The following is an 18342-nucleotide window of genomic DNA, read 5'->3' as shown; positions in this document are numbered from 1 at the left end:
ACTACCACCTCTTCTGTCTGTTTCAGGCCTGTTGCTTGCCCTCACTATTGCTCCCAGTTTTCTGAGATTGTAAGAACCACACTAAAAAAGCTTCTTTCTCAACTGCTGCCCTTTGCTCTTTCCACAAAAGTCCACTTTTGCGTCAGAGAGGTTCTACTTTTGAAACCTTATCCAACCTGCTGTTTGGAATCATGGCAGCAACAGCTCTGGAGTCAGAAAGCAGAAACCGTGGTTCCAAGCCCGCCCCGCGGCAGATGGTCCCAGTGAATGTGGACACAACCAGAGGCTGTCTGTCGGTAACATCAACTACAGAACTCAGAAGCAGGAGGGACTTTAAAGACCTCGTTTTACAGAGAAATAAACAGAGGTTCAGAGCAGCTCAATAATTTTCCCCAGATTTGGGAGTACCCACTGGTATTAAAAATACGTACAGTACTTGGGTTTCTGGTCAAGATGGTTCAGTAAGTCCGTACTTTGACATACTTCTTCTGCTTAAGTAATAATATGGTATAACATTAAAAAAAAAGGGGAGGGGCACCTAGGTGGCTCAGTTGGTTAAGCATCCAACTTCGGCTCAGGTCATGATCTCACAGTTCGTGGGTTCAAGCCCCGTGTCAGGCTCTGTGCTAATGGCTCAGAGCCTGGAGCCTGCTTCAGACTCTGTGTCTCCCTCCCTCTCTGACCCTCCCTGCGCTCGCTCTCTGTCTCTCAAAAATAAATATTTTAAAAATTTTTGTTTTTTACATTTATTTTTGAGACACAGAGAGAGATAGAGCGTGGGGGGGGGGGAGGGGCAGAGAGAGAGAGGGAGACACAGAATCCAAAGCAGGCTCCAGGCCCTGAGCTGCCAGCACAGTGCCCGATGCGGGGCTCAAACCCATGAGCCAGAGTCAGATGCTCCACTGACTGAGCCACCCAGGTGCCCCAAAAATAAATCAACATTTTTTAAAAATTAAAAAAAAAAAAAAGACAAGACAGAAGGTCTGAAACACAGACTACATATTCCATGAGCCAGAACAGAAGAGTAACACGGAGTAGCGAGATGGGCTGGCGCTCCCCAGGAAGCAGCAGAGGGGGCTCGGCTTGTAAGTTCTGAAATTTAATGGGGACCAAAAATGTTTCAAATGAGGTGAGAGATCAATGATTTGCTGCTTGAAAGCAGGGTCCTGGGCTTCAAAGGATGAACAAAAGTGCTGTACAGCCACTCCTGGGAGACACAGCCCGAGAGGAAGGGGTGTGCCTTGGCCCACGGAGGGACGGTGGGCCATGCTGAGGGCTAGGAGTGGCTTGGTGACACAGCCACTCCCCCAATATCGCGATAAGTGTGGCTTGGGACCGGGAATCTAGGTTGTGGCAACTGCAAAAACACCAGGCATGTCGAAGTGAGGACAGAAAGACTGGGAAGAGGAAAAGGCAGGCAGAAATAAACACAAGTTCCATGCTAAACAAGTGTGCCCACGACATTTCCAAAAAGAAATCTAACTAGGAAGAGAAAAATAAATACACACATAAAATAAAATCAACAGGGGGAACATGAATTCATTCAGGAGGAAATGAAAATTAATTTTAGGCCACAGGCTGACAAAGACTTAAAATAAATGTTCAGAATGGCCAAAGAGACAAACTGAAGATTAACCTTCAGTGTAAGGAACAAAAAGAAGACAAAACAAAAATATGGAAATTAAAACACGCAGATATGAAAAAGAACCAATTAGAAGTACTGGAAAGTATTTTTAGTCATTGAAGCTTTTAAAAAGTAGTAATGAATTAAAAAAAAAAAAAAACCCAAAACACCTCACCAGATGGATGTGGTCAGAACATCAGTTGGAAAGCAGTATCCACAAAGGGTTAAAAAAGATAAAGCAAGCAGCAGCCAAGAGGCTTGGGGGATCAACTTACAGGTGAAGAGATTGAAAGGATCCAACATAACATCTAACAGAAGTTCCAGCAGACGGACGGAGAAAATGGCAGAGAAATAATATTTAAAGAAAGAAAAATCGAGATGGTTCCGGAACCGGAGAAAGATATGAGCTTTGAGGTCTACCCTCTCATACTGAACAAAGACAATTCCACACTTACAATTACACTTCATCAAGGGTAAAGAGAAAAATCTAAAAGCTACCAGAGCCTACAGATTAAAACAAACAAACATAAAACAAAGAAAGGGCGGATAATCCAACAGAAAAAGGGGGAAAAGACTTAAACAGGCACTTCACCAAAGAAGCTGTGTAATGGCCTTTGAAAAGCAGCCCAATCCCATCAGTTACCTGAGAAATGCGAATTAAAACCAGAATGAGATAACAACCCTCCCCCCGCAAATAGTTAAAGCGAAAAGATGGGCAATACCAAGTAGTATTGTCAGCCCAATGGCACTGTCACATGCTGTTGTTGGGGGTGTGGATTAGTTCAACTGCTGTGGAAAAATGTTTAGCACTCACTACCAAAAGTGAACCCTATGACCTAGCAATTACGCTCCTAATGGAATCTATACAGATTTAGAAATGCATATATATGTTCACCAAAGGCACAAGAATTTTAATGACAGCACTACGCTCCTAGCCACAAACTTGAAACTACCCTAATGTTCGTCAAGAGATAAATGGGTGACTTATGGTATATTCATATAATACAATACAATGAGAGTGAATGAACCGTCATTCGTGATACATGAATGAGCCTCATAACATCGTGTCGATTGAAAGAAGCCACATGCTAGAACAAAATGTTTACAAAACATTTATTTGATAAAGAATCTGTAGTCAGAATCTGTAAAGAAATCTTTACACATTTCAATAACTAGAAGACAGACAACCCACTGCTGGGCAAAATATTTGAACAGGCACTTTATCAAAGAAGAGACAGGAATGGTGGTGACCCTCTAAAAGACTTGGGGGGCACCTGGGTGGCTCAGATAAGCATCCGACTCTCGGTTTTGGCTCAGGTCACGATCTTGTGGTTTGAGACCCGTGTCTGGCTCTGTGCCGAGCGTGGACCCTGTTTGGGATTCTCTCTCTCCCTTTCTCTCTGCCCCTGCCCCACTTGCACTGCCTCTGTCTCTCTCAAAATAAATACATAAAAAGTTAAAAAAATAAAAGGCTTGGGAAAGAGAATCTGAGAAGATGGCAAATGGTGGCATACTGTTTTAGCTTTCTCCGACCCGTTGACTCCCATAAAAACAGAGCAACAAAGATTATAAAACCAACAGCCCACAGACAACATCCACAGTACAAGTTGATGAAGTAGCCCCAAGAGTTCCCCAAACTGAGAAGGGACACAGAGCCACGCGGCCCATAACCATATAAGCGTCGTCTCCATGGGAACAGTGGGGTAGCTGATAGCATGGGGACTCACCCACAGGTACTCACTGAAAGTAGAGGGCCAGTACCCAAATGCAGCTGGGTTACCTTCAGCTCTGAAAGGACTTGAGCAGAGGCCCCGTGAACCCCTAAACGTCAGCTGCTGGTGCTCCCTTCTAGGAGATGGCCCCACTTTGAGGAGACTCTCCTGGGAATAAAAATCCATAGAAGGTAGAACGGGAGATAAAAGACAAGGTCCAGATGAAAATGGGGGCTGGGACTGAATCAGGAGAGCTCACGAAGTGCAAAGGACAGCCCTTCTGACCAACCCCCCACCCTGTATACCCTGCCACCGCAGCCAAGGTGCAGGAAAATGAATTAGCAGATTATAGGAAGATCCCACACATAAGTGCACAAGCTTCCATGTGAGGTCCGTGCTGCTGGTCTGAAGGCTACACTTTAAAGTGATAACATGATCACTGAGAGATCAACTTTTGTGTTCAGGTCCTCAGATTGGGAAATATTTTCTAGCAATGCCTGTATGGAACAGGATTCTGACATAAAACCACCCAGTAGTCACGTGGTGTTTGCTCTAACCCACATTGTTCTTGCAATGGGAATGAATCCAAGAGGCACGTTTATATGATGGAGTGGGGCAGAGATCATTGACGGGGTGTAACCTATGCAACTTGGCAGTAAATTCTCACCTTTTGCACCTCCCACCCCCTTAGACTTCTGCATCACAGATATCTGGTAAAGCATCTGCCCGCTGCCGCCACTGAGGTGTGCTCAAAGAACCTGGCTTTATGGACTCAGAGGGTAAGTCATGGGAGTGAGGCTACAAGAGTCCATGTGAGTGGCTGCTTTCCTGAATGAAGCAATGGAAGGGAAAATCAGTACGCAGTGAATGATCATTCCCATTATTTTGGAACTGAAATGACCTAGAATCTCCAACAGGGTCTGACTTGCTTGAAATACTACAGACACATGGAGCACCCGGTGGCTCGGTCGGTTAGGCGTCCGACTTTGGCTCAGGTCGTGATCGCACCGCTCGTGAGTTCGAGCCCCGCGTTGGGCTCTGTGCTGACAGCTCAGAGCCTGGAGCCTGCTTCCGATTCTGTGTGTCTCTCTCTCTCTCTGCCCCTCCCCTGCTCACACTGTGTCTCTCTCAAAAATAAACAAATTGAAATACCACAAATACAATTTTAAGGGACGGTCTGTGATACAACAACTAACCCGCCCTTCGGAAAGCCTTCTCCACTAGGTGCGTGGTGCAGTCAGCTGAGCCTGGGGAGACGGAAGGAACCCATCTGCCTTGGAAAAGGTCATTTGAAAGGCTCTGATGACGTTCTGTCTCCCTTGAGCTCAGCAGTTAGAGCCAACGGCTTCAGAGAAGCATAGAGGGAGGCAGCATTTTCATTGCACTGGTGAGCAGAATTAAGAGATTCATGTGGTGTACAGAATGCATGACTCAAACAATCTGCGCACCAAAGTGCCTCAGACGAACTTGGTCGAAATTCCATCCTTACCACTGATAGAACGAACACATCCGAATAGAGCTTCAAGTATTAAGACAAAAAACACGACGAAACAAAAAACCAGGCACTTTTGTGCTCGACCTCATTTCTGCATCCGCAAAATGGATTTCACGCTGACTACACAGTCCGTAACAGAGATTAGGCGGAATAACAGTAAAATACCTTCTAAAGTACGCGGTAGGGGTAGGTATTTCCCTTACCCGATGGTGACTATTAGTTTACACACTATTTTGTAGGAACCTCGTTAACACCAGGTATGTTGGGAATTATCTAACCTCTCATTACATTATGGCTCTGTACCACGAGATGATTTTTCTCTGAAGGCGAGACTTGGCGGATCCGTTTGGGCAAATACTAACAAATACGTGCACCCCGATCTACAACAGTGCTTGTAAAATACTGAGGAACCAGAGCTTTTAGACCTGTCAAAGTAAACAGTTCTTTGAAGCTCTTGGAGGCAAGTCTCCCAGCTAGGCTTCTGTTTTTTCAAGAACGAGGTTGCTGACAGCCAGACTTGAAAAGCAAGTACAGCTTAATCTCCTCCCTCCAGCAGGTGATGAGGCAAAAATCAGCACTACCTGTTTGGGAAAGCTGCACGGGGCTGGCTGCGCCAGCCCATTTCCCTCTCAGACAGCCCTGAAGACTTGGCAACCGGGCTAACACAGAATCCCAGCGGCTTCTGGCTCCTTACAGGTACCCGGGAGTCTCAGGCACTGGTCTCAGCGAGGAAAAGGCCCCAGGGCATTGCTTCTATCTGTCCCAAGCATCTCAATCTGTCCTCAGACTCTTTTCCAGGCATCTTAGTAGTGAAATGGCCAAAAAACCCTCTGAAAGCCAATTGTTCTTTTCCCCACCAGGGAGAGAACTCAGGTAGGGGAAGGAGACTACAAAACCTTTAACTGTCTAAAAATAGTCAAGTCAGGAAACCGGGCTCTCCTTGTGATCCCCCCAAGGCAAAGAGTGACAGAATGTCAGGGAGCCGACACTGCAGACAGAAGAAAGAGCAGTCTCCTGTCCGCGCCATCTCGGGAAGGCAAGGGAAAGGGCAGACATCAGGAAGAGAACTAATGGTCTGCCAGGGGAAGAGGGACTATGGCTAGGGCACTGCTAGTGTTCTTTCCATCTCCACGAAGACTGTCTCACCAGTTAAAGAGAGCTTTCTCATCCGGAGGTATACAAAGACATACACCACCATCTGTAGAATCTGTATCAAAACTGGATTTTTTTTTAAAAACAGAGTGTCTGTTGAAAAAGTCTCCAGAAGCACCCATATTGTTAACGTTTGGTCAAAAGACAATCAGAACCAAGGTCGGCAGCATGAACTCTAAAGAAAAAAGCAGGTAGTATCCATAGATTTCCACCCCAGCTTGATTTTCCAGGTTAGCTATTTCAGAAATCCTGTACAACATTCTCATGGAATTTTCTCATGATACGAGGAGTATTATTGAATCTGGAAGGCTATCATCTTAGTGAACAAACATTTGTTCTCCCAGTACATCAAACAAAAGTGTGAACGCGAAATGCTGGAGTCTAAATAATGGTTCAAAATCCGGGAAGAGATGGAAGGTGTTTAGTTGAGACTAGTTTTCGAATAAGATGAAGAATCCCTCGATCTTACAATGTATTACTTCAGTAATGACAAAACAGTTTGGTTTTTTTAGGTAAACTCTACAGCTTGGAGATCAAGTTGTACTCTACCTCATACTGAGCCACAAGTTCCCCATATGGCTACAGCTCTAAAAATTAACGTCCTCCCAGGTTGCTAGATAGGATGCTCAAACTACAAATCTGTTCATTGGAACAACATGATTTTTTTTTTTTTTTTTTTTTTGCTGTGGCATTTTCTCAAAAATACTATTACACACACACACACACACTAAAAAATAGCTTAACAGGATGTGAACGTGCTTAAGAGTGGCCAGAGCGGCTGGGTGAGTGGAGGGAAATGTTAAGGGAGTGGGAAGAATGGTTAGGAGGGAACGCAGTAATCTGGGAAGTAAGTTCCAGACAGCTACATATAGGCAAATTGTATGGTAATGCAAATGTTTATTTTCAGCTTCCACTTGGCAGAAGACAGTCCGAATTCCAAGGATCATTAATGAACCACATGAAATACCCATCTTAGAGAAATATATTCTGAAAACTTACACTTACATCTTCTGGTTTGGTCGTATGTGTGGCTCCCAGATATTTAAGGGCATGCATTAGTTCTGCAGGTGACAAGAGGAAAGCAACCAAGGGAAGATACAAAAGTTGGTTGTGCCTGGAAAAAAACAGCTCTTATTTCTTTACAAGTTCAGTGCTGCCTTCAGTGTTAAGATGACGATCAGGATTATATGCAAAAATAGTATCAAGTGAATGATGACGGGTTGGAGAGCAGAAACCTCAAAATGATAACATGACTATAAAAAACAGTAAGTACAATGCACACATACATCAAGTTGTAGATTAGACAGAAAAATGGCTCATGGCCACAGCCTGTTATGAATCGACCAAAATGTCAGAACCAGCGGTCAGTAAATTTTGGCTTAACTCAGTGATTTGGTCACCTGTTATGAATGAACTTGTTAGCCAAAGATCATTTTTCGATGTTCAACTTTTTACATATCCCATCCTGGAGAAGACCGCTGGATTTTACCATAAAATTCTTCAGTTTCAGGCATATCCTAAATGGGAATAATAGCACCAGAATAAACATGATCTCTGTAGCATTAGCTAAACTGGACCACACTTACCTTCCAGCCTGAAGAATTCACTGTTAAGATGACTATATGGTCCTTTTAGCAATAAAATTAAACGATTCTTAACATGAGACCTTTAAACTTTCAGGAGAAAGTCTGTAAATCAAAAATTCTTTAGTCGATGTGTCAGACACCAAGTAAATGTTAAGGGCTTGTAGAATAAGCCCCTTGGAAGAACTACGTCCATTCTATTTTATATACTTATATTCTGAGTCTAGTGTACGTACATATAATGCGTACTCAAGTACTGATGTATTGACAATATTAATTTGTGACAATCAGGATCGAGGAAAATCTTCAAGAGAAGACACGGCAGTTAAAGTAAATCCCTCATTCAAGAATGAGATGTATAATATGTCCTTTCACAGAAAATGGAGTCCCCGCAACAATACTGCCAGTTTCCATGAGTCAAGCGGCAAGGGAATGGTGAGAATACTAAATTTTATGCTGGTTACCCCGAGGCACAGAACACAAAAAAGTCCTTAACTGTCCTTATTTGGATCTACAAACAGGATGATGGACACGAACGCTGGTTATAGTATTCTCTTCTTTGCCCATTTACCAAAAAAAAAAAAAAAAAAAGAGAGAGAGAACACCAGACCTTTGCAGGCACAATCAGAGGCATATTGGTACACCAGGAGTATTTACCAGCTAATCATCTATTTTATGAACATAATTCATTTGAGGATCAATCATCAACAGATGGTCTATGCAACTTCTTTTATAATTTCAGTATATAGTTGTGATACTTATCTAGATTTTTAAGAAAATGCATTTCCATTTCTCTTAAAGTGGAAATTTACTTGAGGAAATTTCTATCAGAATAAAACTGCCTTATATTGCCTGATTTAGTCAAAGCTGCTTGAAACTCCAAGTTTTTACCATCATTTACTGCCTGTATCAACACAGCAGAAAAGACCTGATAATAAAGTCACAAGAATTCTGTTTATTATTATAGCAAACACTTTCACAGCATCTGACAAAACTCAGAAGTATCTGAAAAATGGGTTCAGATCTACGAAACTAAGCCAGCCAGGATGAAATCTTTATGGGGGGTGGGGAGGGAAGGGGGAGAATGGAAAAGCAATAAATAACCAAAAGATACATTTCACATAGAGGCAAAATATAAAAAGAGGCAAAGTGATAGAATGAAAAAACAAACAAACCAAACTGCGAAGCAACGGACTAAGAAACTTTGATTCTTTCCGTCTTACTCGCTGCTAATGGTCCCCTTTGTCCCTCCACCGTTACAAATGCAGAGCAGCTAAGGTAGTAATTAAGGAATGGCCTCGCAAGACTCACCAGGAGGTCAAAAGGAATTACTGAAAAAGTGTTCAGATACTTTATAAAATATCTGTTTTATTATACTCTGTCTTCCTTCGGTGAAGGTGTCCTGTGAAAATCACACTCTATTTCTTAATATCGTTTCGAATCCTTCACTAGAGAGGCTAGCTTCTTCCAGAGTGACGCTCCCGGGGCTCCGCCTGTTTTCCGCGGCAGACGGATGACAGCAGAGCCGTGCCACCTGCGGGAAAGCGAAGGGCAGCACAACCGTGAAGTTACGATCATCCCTGGGGCAGACGCTGTGACTCCAGCACCCTCAAGGATCACTGTGAAATCATGTTGTGTCAGTGTGAGAGTTCTTCTACAAATAGGAAGAATCTAATTGCTGTCAACACGTGCAGTGCCGGCTATTTTTCCCAACAGACTTTTCCCCCGTAAGACAGCTGCCCCGGGAGGACCGCTGCTTACACACCCCTGTCCAGATTCAAAAAGAAACTCGACGTCTTTCTGTGAAAAGACAGCAATACACAAGTACTGGGAAAGCTTCCTGCAACCGCGGCTTGCCCAGCCACTCCAAGCGCGGGGTCACTCCCTGACGGACGGAAGATCCTGTCCGGTGACTCATAGCTCATCAGACGTGTTGTTCACCTTTGGTAATTCACACTCGTCACTGGCGCGACAGCTCTGGAGGAGGTCCCTGTAGTGCTCCTTGAGATCCTCATATAGGGAAGCAGTTTCCTGGGAGTGAGCCAATGGCAACACCTTTTCATTCAATAGCATCTGCACCCGGAACTCTTCTTTGGGGGTCTTAGCATTCTTACAATGGTAAAGCACAAACATGAGGTTCGAGGCATAGGGCACAATGTGGCCACTTCGGAACTTCCGATGCATCTGTTCCTTGTAATTGTAGGCCGTCAGGGGCTCCTTGTCTTTGAAGTAGCCCATGAGAGAGAGCAGTGGAAGAAGGGTCTCCGCGTGACCGAACTGCAGGACGACTGGAGAGGAAACTGGCTGAGACCTTGAAAGACAAATGGAGAAAAAATACGTGTATGTATTCATGTCGTGGAGGTAATATCTACAGTAGTGAGAAGGAGCACACAACGTTCTCACCTTTTCAAATCTTTATGTACAGACGCCAACAACACGGCTAAGGTTCTGTGTGGCTGAGAACTGAATGTTTCACACTCAGGGTTAAGTTCCCAGTTCAGGATCGCTGTGGTATTGCGAATCCATCTAAAACACTGCACACACGCTCTTCTTTACATAGAGAGAAGAGAGTCTTCACTAGGAGATTAACGACCTCGAAGCAGATGTGGATTTCAAAAGTGTATGGCCCTTCCGTGAAGGAAACTGAGCACACTGGCCCTTAGTAAACACTGATTACTCCACGGAGGGCTTCTGAACGAACCTCAGGCGCTACCGTATCTGTATCTGGGAAATGGGGACAAGCAATACTCAGTCAAGGTCTTGGCTCAAACCTGTCTGAACAGTGAATGGTAACTCATGTACTCCTTCAATGTTTTATAAGACCTGCCTTGGGCACTACATTGGGAAGAGAACCACAAAGGGCAGAGAGACAACCTGTTCCAGCCGCCCGGCCGTGTTTGTGGCTGGAGTGGAGTCTGCACGGGGCCAGCAATACAACAGCTTTCCACACCATGAGCTAGGTCACCTTTTTTTACTGCAAGTTTTCTACGCCTTCTATGCCTTTTCTTGGTAAAGGCTTTTTTTTTTTTTTTTAAATATATATACAGCAGCAAATGACTTAGTTTTCCCCCAACTTTAATAGAAAGAATATAACTTTGCTCTTAAACAAAATCTGTAAATCTACTCAAACACACTGAGCCGTCTAATCGATTAGCCTGCCAGCCCCACACCAGATTACACACTTGGGGCACCTGGGTTTCCCAGTGGACAGCAGCATTTGAGCAGGTTTGGACCTTCATGATTCCCCACAAATTCAGACAGAACTAGAGAGCAGATCCCAAACCCAAAGAAAACATTTACAAATAACAGTAGGGAAAGGTTTTCTCAGTGAATCACCAACAGCCTCAGACCTGAACATGATCAGTGTCCGTGTGGAAAAGCGTGTTGAAAGAGCTCACACGTGGTCGTGGGTGCTAAGAGAACTCACACCCGCAGGGTGCAGAGAGAGCTCACTCCTGGTGGGTGCAGAGAGAGCACACTCCTGAAGGGTGCAGAAAGAACTCACACCTGGTGGGTATTGAGAGAGCTCACACCTACAGGGTGCAGAGAGAGCTCACACCTGGTGGGTGCAGAGAGAGTTCACACCTGGTGGGTGCAGAGAGCGCTCACTCCTGGAGGGTGCAGAAAGAACTCACACCTGGAGGGTGCAGAAAGAACTCACACCTGGTGGGTACTGAGAGAGCTCACAGCTGGTAGGTACTGAGAGAGCTCACACTTGGCGGGTGCAGAGAGGACCACGTCAGACCTCTCCCAGGGCTGGAGAAATCTAGCCACCGGGAACTCTCGAAACAGCCACTCCAAGGCCCCATTCTAGCCCAGAGGCTGCACATACTAGAAGCTGTGGGAGGGAGTCAAGACTGAGTCGGACAGGGACAGCAAAGGCCAAAAAAAGCGCCAGTCGGATCAAGGTCAGGGCACCAAACCAGAACCAGGAGATCTCAGAAAGCAACCTGCCATTTTCTGAACAGCACACACATACAGTACCAAAGAAGGGAGCCCCAGGAGGTTAAAGAAGCAACCTGACGTGAGCCGCCTTCTAAATATTCAGAGAAACTAAATGCACATTAAAATGAGTGATAGAAAAGTAAATAGAAGAATAAGGAGCAGAAAAACATCCCTACAAAAAATAAAAGTATACAGTACTAGAACTACTCAAAAAATACATAGAAACTGTAACATACTATTTCTCAATTATCCACTACTCTGAGATTAATATTCTCTAAAAGGGAATAAGCACTTTAAGAAGAGGGAGTTGGGGGGGGGGGGGGTTACTCCCTCTTCTTAATTGGTGTATTTTTTAATTCAGTCATCTAAAGTATTTAAAATCTGTATTTATTTCCAAGAAGCATCCCCTTAGGCCCAAAGTTACAAAGCACTATCATTTAGACCACAGTTATATTTGGTTTCATCTGCATAACTAGTTTTGAATTCTGCATTATTTGTCAGTCTTTAAAGATTGGGTGGATCTCAGATTCTGAAAAATCCACAGATTTTTGGCTCCTCTTGAAAACCTAAAAGACCTGACAACATATGCTCCCATAAGGCAAAAAATTAGCTGAACAGGAATAAGGGTTACTCTGGAGAGGACATATATACCCACAGCCCAGGACATCTATCACTGCACACTGTCTAACCAAGATGGATTCATTCATTACTTACCTGGTGCCTTTATACATTTGAATAAATGCAAGCCAAAGCTAATACCACTGTCATAATGTAAATATAATGGAACTTAACAGTAATACATAATAAGTAAGTCATGTAAAAATATAGTTGACCCTTGAACAATGCAGGAGTTAGGGGCACCAAACCTCTGTGCTGTCGAAAATCTGTGTACCGAAGCAGCTGGGTGGCTCAGTCGGTTAAGCATCCGACTTCCGCTCAGGTCATGATCTCGCGGTTTGTGAGTTCGAGCCCCGCGTCAGGCTCTGTGCTGACAGCTCAGAGCCTGCAGCCTGCTTTGGATTATGTGTCGCCTTCTCTCTCTGCCCCTCCCCCACTTGTGCTCTGTCTCTATCAAAAATAAATAAATGTATTAAAAAAAATTTAAAAAAATCTGTGTACCACTTTTTGACTTCCAAAAACTTATCTACTAGCTTCCTGTTGATTGGAAGCCTTTTTGATGATAACATAAACAGTTAAGTGACTGTTTATCATAGACTACTGATTGACTGTATATAATACACTGACTGGAAGCTTTTCTGATAACATAAACAGTTGATTGCTGTTTTTTATAATATGCTATTGACTGTATATAACACATAACACATTTTGCATGTTACAGTGTATACATACATAATGCAATATATTACATATTTTGTATGTTATATGCATTACACGCTGTATTCTCACAGTAGAGAAAAGAAAATGTTAAGAAAGTCCTAAGAAAGAGAAATCACATTCACAGTACTACACTGCATTTATTGAAAAACAAACAAACAAACAAACAAAAAACAACGCCCATGTAAGTGAACCCACCCAGTTTAAATCTGTTGTTGTTTGAGGGTCACCTGCTCTGGTTTACGTTTTAAGTCATCTAGTACAAGGAAGCAACTGCAAAGCCAGGACAGGCTCTCATCCTGATGCTCCATTACCGTTATCCAAAGGATCCATCAGGATGGGAAGAGGTCAGGAAGGATCGCAGCAATACCTCCAGAGTCCTGCAGAAAGACCAGTCAGCGACCCTCCTCTCTTCCCCACTGAGGAACTCCAACAAATGTAAGACAATATACGATACAAAATTTTCTAGTTTCAACCAATTACAGCAAGATTATCAATGAACTGTTTTACACTCTTTTTCTCTATCAAGCCTTCGAAATGCAGTGTGTACTTCACGCTCACAGCACATCTCCATACAGACCAGCCCCATTTTCAAGTGCCGAATGAATGAGCACGTGTGGCTCGTGACTACTGCGTAGAACTGTATACAGCATACCCACATAGGAGTATATGACAGACAGTGGTGACGACAGCCCTATATACTTGGACTCAAAAGTCAATCAGATAAAGAGAAAATGGAAAGAAAGATATGAGACAAATAACAAGCACATGTATAAAAAAATGCGTGCTAGGGAAAGGGAAGAAACCAACACGGCTATGTACAAATCATGAGTCCAAAGTCGCAGTAATGACATCCAAGCTACAGAAAAAATTAAATTTAGGTTGGGACCCACATGTAAGTTTTAAACCTGAAGGCTCTTTATGTAGAAAGAGCAATCAAACTTCGTTTTCTGTTTTGACTTGCTTTACTGTCACTTATATGTTAAAATCAGCTATTTTTTAGAAGAAAGTTGAGGAAAACTATGCTTTGAAAATACTCAGGAATTTTATGGGAAATCAAGTTAGTTTATATATTAAATTTACACAGGGAGCTCTGTTAACAAAAATAAATGTCTTCTGCCATTTGATACATCTAAATTAAAAAAAAAATGTTTTACATTTATCGCAGCATTATTTATAGCGGCCAAGATAAGGAAGCAGCCCAAGCGTCCATTCACAGATGAATGGATAAAGAGGTGTTCTATACATGTGGTATATACACACAATGGAATATTACTCAGCCATAAAAAAGGACCCATTTGCAACAATGTGGATGGACCTAGAGGGTATTATGTTAAATGAAATTTAAGAAACAAATGAACAAACGGGAAATAAAAGAGACAAAAAACCCCAGACTCTCGAATACAGACAACAGACTGGTGGTTGCCAGGGGGGAGGTATGCGTGTGATAGATAAAGTAGATTAAGAGGTACAAACTTCCAGTTACAAAATAAATAGGTCACAGAGATGAAAAGTACAGCATAGAGAACATAATCAGTAAGGTAACGCTGTCGGGTGACAGATAGTGGCTATACTTATGGTGACCACTGAATAAGGTACAGAACTGTTGAATTATTACATTGTACACCTGGAACGAATATAACACGGTATATTAATCATACTTCAATAAAAAAGTATTCCAGGCAAATAGTTAATTCACCAATAGTTAAATTCACCAATACAATAATAACAACTTGAGACAAGGATAACTACTGATTATGGGGCGAAAACTAACATAGCCTTCCCCAAAACAGTCTTAAACACGGAAAACACTAATTTGCTTAGAAATCCAAATGTGTACGTAGGAAATACGGAACTTACAATTATTTGCAGGTTGTATTTTCTACAATAACCAGATAAAAATATTTTAAGCTTATAGGGGTGACAGGTCCGATCATTCCCTGCCAAGTGCCTGGTACCATGCTAGGTGTTTTTTGCTGTTTGTGCTTATCTGTTTTTAGAAGGGGAGGAAAAAATAAGAAAGGTTATAAAGATGAAAGAACAAAAAATCCGAATAAAACATGTTCCTGGCTCTTGCAGATTAGCACTCGTGTGTTAAGGGAACTGAACAAAAGGAAGCAAACCCTCCTGGCTGGGGAAGAGCTGGGTGAACTTAGAGGAGACGGTGTCTCAGCAGGGTCACAGATACATTCCTAGTAAGTCTTACAACAGAAATGCTGCCCACTGTGGCTCAGTAAAGGGTCACGGCTGGTTTACCCTACGACGTGGATATTATCATCGCCCGTTAACAGACGAAAAAACTGGGGTTAACTTACTTATCTAAGTGATCTCTTAACTCACTAGAAAAACACTAGCTATTAATTTGTTTCATTCATCAATTTGTTTCATCCATACCTGAAAAGAAGGATCATTTCATGGGCTGTATGTAAATCAGTCATAAATGTGTGTGCACAAATCTTTATTGAGCATACAAGACACTTAATTGGTTTGGTTTATGGCTTTTCAAAAATGTCAAGAAAGCAGACTATCAAAAATCTGGCTTAGAAAAAAAAAAAAAAAAATCTGGCTTAGAGAAATTTTATCCCATAGAGAAAAAGCTTATTAAATAGAAAAGAATGCCTTAGGATATTTTATAAAATATATTATCAACATGAACATAAAATTGAAACCCTGAAGTAGCCTAAAAATTCTTTAAGCACTTTCAAGTTTTACACAATTTTAAAAATCTCTTTCTTGATTTTGGCATTAAAAAATTTCAGGGGCACCAGCGTGGCTCAGTCGGTTGAGTGGCCAACTTCGGCTCAGGTCATGACGTTGCAGTTTGTGAGTTCAAATCCCATGTCGGGCTCTGGGTCAACAACTCAGAGCCTGGAGACTTCTTTGGATTCCGTGTCTCCTTCTCTCTGACCCCTTCCTGACTTGTGTTCTCTCTCTCACTCAAAAATAAATAAACATTTAAAAAAAAAAGAAAAGAATTCAGAGCTCACTAAATGTCTAGGTTGGGTTAAGGCAGAAAGAATTTAACACACTCTTAAATAAGGTAAGAAATCTAAAAGAATGTTAAGTATTTTTTGTACTAACTCAAAAGTAGTTCCATTAAATTATAGCTCACAATATAAATCACTTCAGTTTCCAACATAATTGTTTTTCTTCACTATTTTATGTTTTCCTAGCCAAATTCATCTTAGTAATCCTTAATGGTTCCAGTGTTAAAACTAAATGTAATAATGTAATCTTCTTCAAGACTCCCCAAAAAAGTAGAAGTAAAACGTCTAACTTATAATTATGAGGTATAAAATTCCAAAGAATAAAGCCAATAATTTTTCAGCCATTTTATACTCTCTAGTACAAATCAGGGATCTCCTTATAGTTAAGAACATCAGAATGCTTTTTTTCTTTTCTTACAATGATTAAGCAACACGTAAATTGATTTTTTACTTTATTGTTTGAAACTCAACTGCCAAAATATCAAACTCTAGGTATACATTTTTTTAATGTTTATATATTATTTTGAGAGAGAGAGTGCACGACAGAGCCCGATGCAGGGCTTGAACCCACGAACCGTGAGATCATGACCTGAGCCAAAGTTCACAAGGCAAAGTGATAATACCCCCCAAATTGGAGACACAGACAGCGGGCATCAGGGCATGGTGGGAAAACCTCAACTGTTAGTGACGAATGGCTAGGGGCTCAATATGGGCGAGTCAGAGTTAAAAACATCGAGGGACCCTGGGGAGCACCCACACTTAGTGAGTGTTACCTCCAGGAACCCGGCCAGGTCCTCACAGTGAATCCCTTCTTGTTGCTGGCAGGGGGAGGGGAAAGGAACCATTCTGAAAGACACGGAGCTTTCTATTCCTCTTAACAAGGCCTACCCTCAGGAGAAACTGTTCTACCAGAGTCTAACTTACCTAGGGGCAGGGAAATACCCAGTTCTAGCCACCTCCACCCGTCCTGTGCCACCTAAGGATGGGGAAGTGAGAAGCACTGGTGCCGTTCACAGCCTGAGCCACAGACTCATCAAAAGGCTGAGACCTCATCCCAGGTCTACAGGAGTATACACCTCACCACCACATTACTAAGGGCTTATCTACCACAGGTCTTTGTATCCAGCACGTCATGCCCACTTTAAACAAAAAAATTACAAGGTATACTAAAAGGCAGAAACATAGTTTAAGGAGACTGAAAAAACATCAGAGCCAGAATCAGGTATGGCAGATAAGCGTGGAATTACCAGGAATTTTTAACTATGATTAATATGTAAGGGCTTCACAGGCACCTGGGTGGCTCAGTTGGTTGAGCATCTGACTCTTGATTTCAGCTCAGGTCATGATCTCATGGTTCATGGGATTGAGTACCACGTCACATGAGCATGGGGCCTAAGATTCTCTCTCTCTCTCTCTCTCTCTCTCTCTCTCTCTCCTTTTGCCCCTCTCCCCAGCTTGTGCGTCCACCCCTCCCATGATAAAAAAGAAAAACAACAACAAATATTAACGTGCAAAAATGGATGGATAATGTAAGTAGGGAGATGGAAATTCTAAGAAAGAATCAAAAAAGTACTAGACATTAAAAACATGGCACAGAAGCGAGGAATGTGTCTGTAACCTGGACACAGACAGAATCTCCAAGTTGGGGCATAACAACAGAAACTTCCCAAACTGAACAGTACAGAGAATAAACACTGGGAAAAGCAGAACAGAATATGCAAGAACTGTGGGGCCATCACAAAAGGTTTAATTAACATGTGTAATGGGAATACCAGAAGGAGATGAGAAAGAGAAAATGATGCAATATTTAAAGCAATACTGACTGAGAATTTCCCCAAACCACAGATCCAGGAAGCTCAAACGGCAAGCAAATAAAAACAAAAAACCACAAAAAAACCACCCACTGTACCTGGGCATACCATATTCAAACTTCATAATATCAAAGATAAAGAAAAAAATCTTGAAAGAAGTCACGCAAACAAGACAGTGAAGTATTTCTGTATTGAGAGAAAAAGCCCACCGACATAGAATTTTGTATCATGCAAAAATCATCCTTCCAAAGTGACAGAGAAATAACGGCTCTCTCAGACAAAAACTGAGGAAATTTGTTGCCAGTGGACATGCCTCACGAGACATGTTAAAAGAAGTTCTTCAGAGAAAGGGAAATAGTTGTAGGTCAGAAACTCAGATCTACATAAAGAAAAACAGTGAAGACGAATAAGTGAAGGTAAAATAAAAATGTTTATGATTTCTTTTTTTTTTTAATTTTTTTTAACACTTCTTTATTTTTTGAGAGACAGAGTGTGAGAGAGGGAGAGGCAGAGAAAGAGGGGAGACACAGATTCCAAAGCAGGCTCGGGGCTCCGAGGTGTCAGCACAGACCCCGACGTGGGGCTGGAACTCACGAACCGACAGATCATGACCTAAGCTGAAGTCGGACACTTAACCCACTGAGCTACTGTATTTTTTTATTCTTAACTGACCTAAAGATAATAATTTGCTCAAAATA

At 42.3% G+C, this 18342-nt stretch overlaps 1 protein-coding gene across 1 annotated transcript in view; it reads right to left on the bottom strand.

Annotated features, from left to right (window-relative positions):
* Positions 1-8128: 8128 nt before the first annotated feature.
* The window catches only part of MINPP1 (multiple inositol-polyphosphate phosphatase 1), a 46883-nt gene continuing 36669 nt past the window's right edge, over positions 8129-18342 (bottom strand). The window contains exon 5 of the mRNA XM_042907983.1: positions 8129-9877. Within this exon, the coding sequence (XP_042763917.1) occupies positions 9481-9877 (397 nt within the window). The 3' untranslated portion in view covers positions 8129-9480. The remainder of the gene's footprint in view (positions 9878-18342) is intronic.

The sequence above is a fragment of the Panthera leo genome, chromosome D2 (assembly GCF_018350215.1).
Source record: "Panthera leo isolate Ple1 chromosome D2, P.leo_Ple1_pat1.1, whole genome shotgun sequence".
Classification (NCBI taxonomy): Eukaryota; Metazoa; Chordata; class Mammalia; order Carnivora; family Felidae; genus Panthera; species Panthera leo.
The sequence above is the reverse complement of the archived record's forward strand: the minus strand, read 5'-3'. Positions and strand labels throughout refer to the sequence as shown.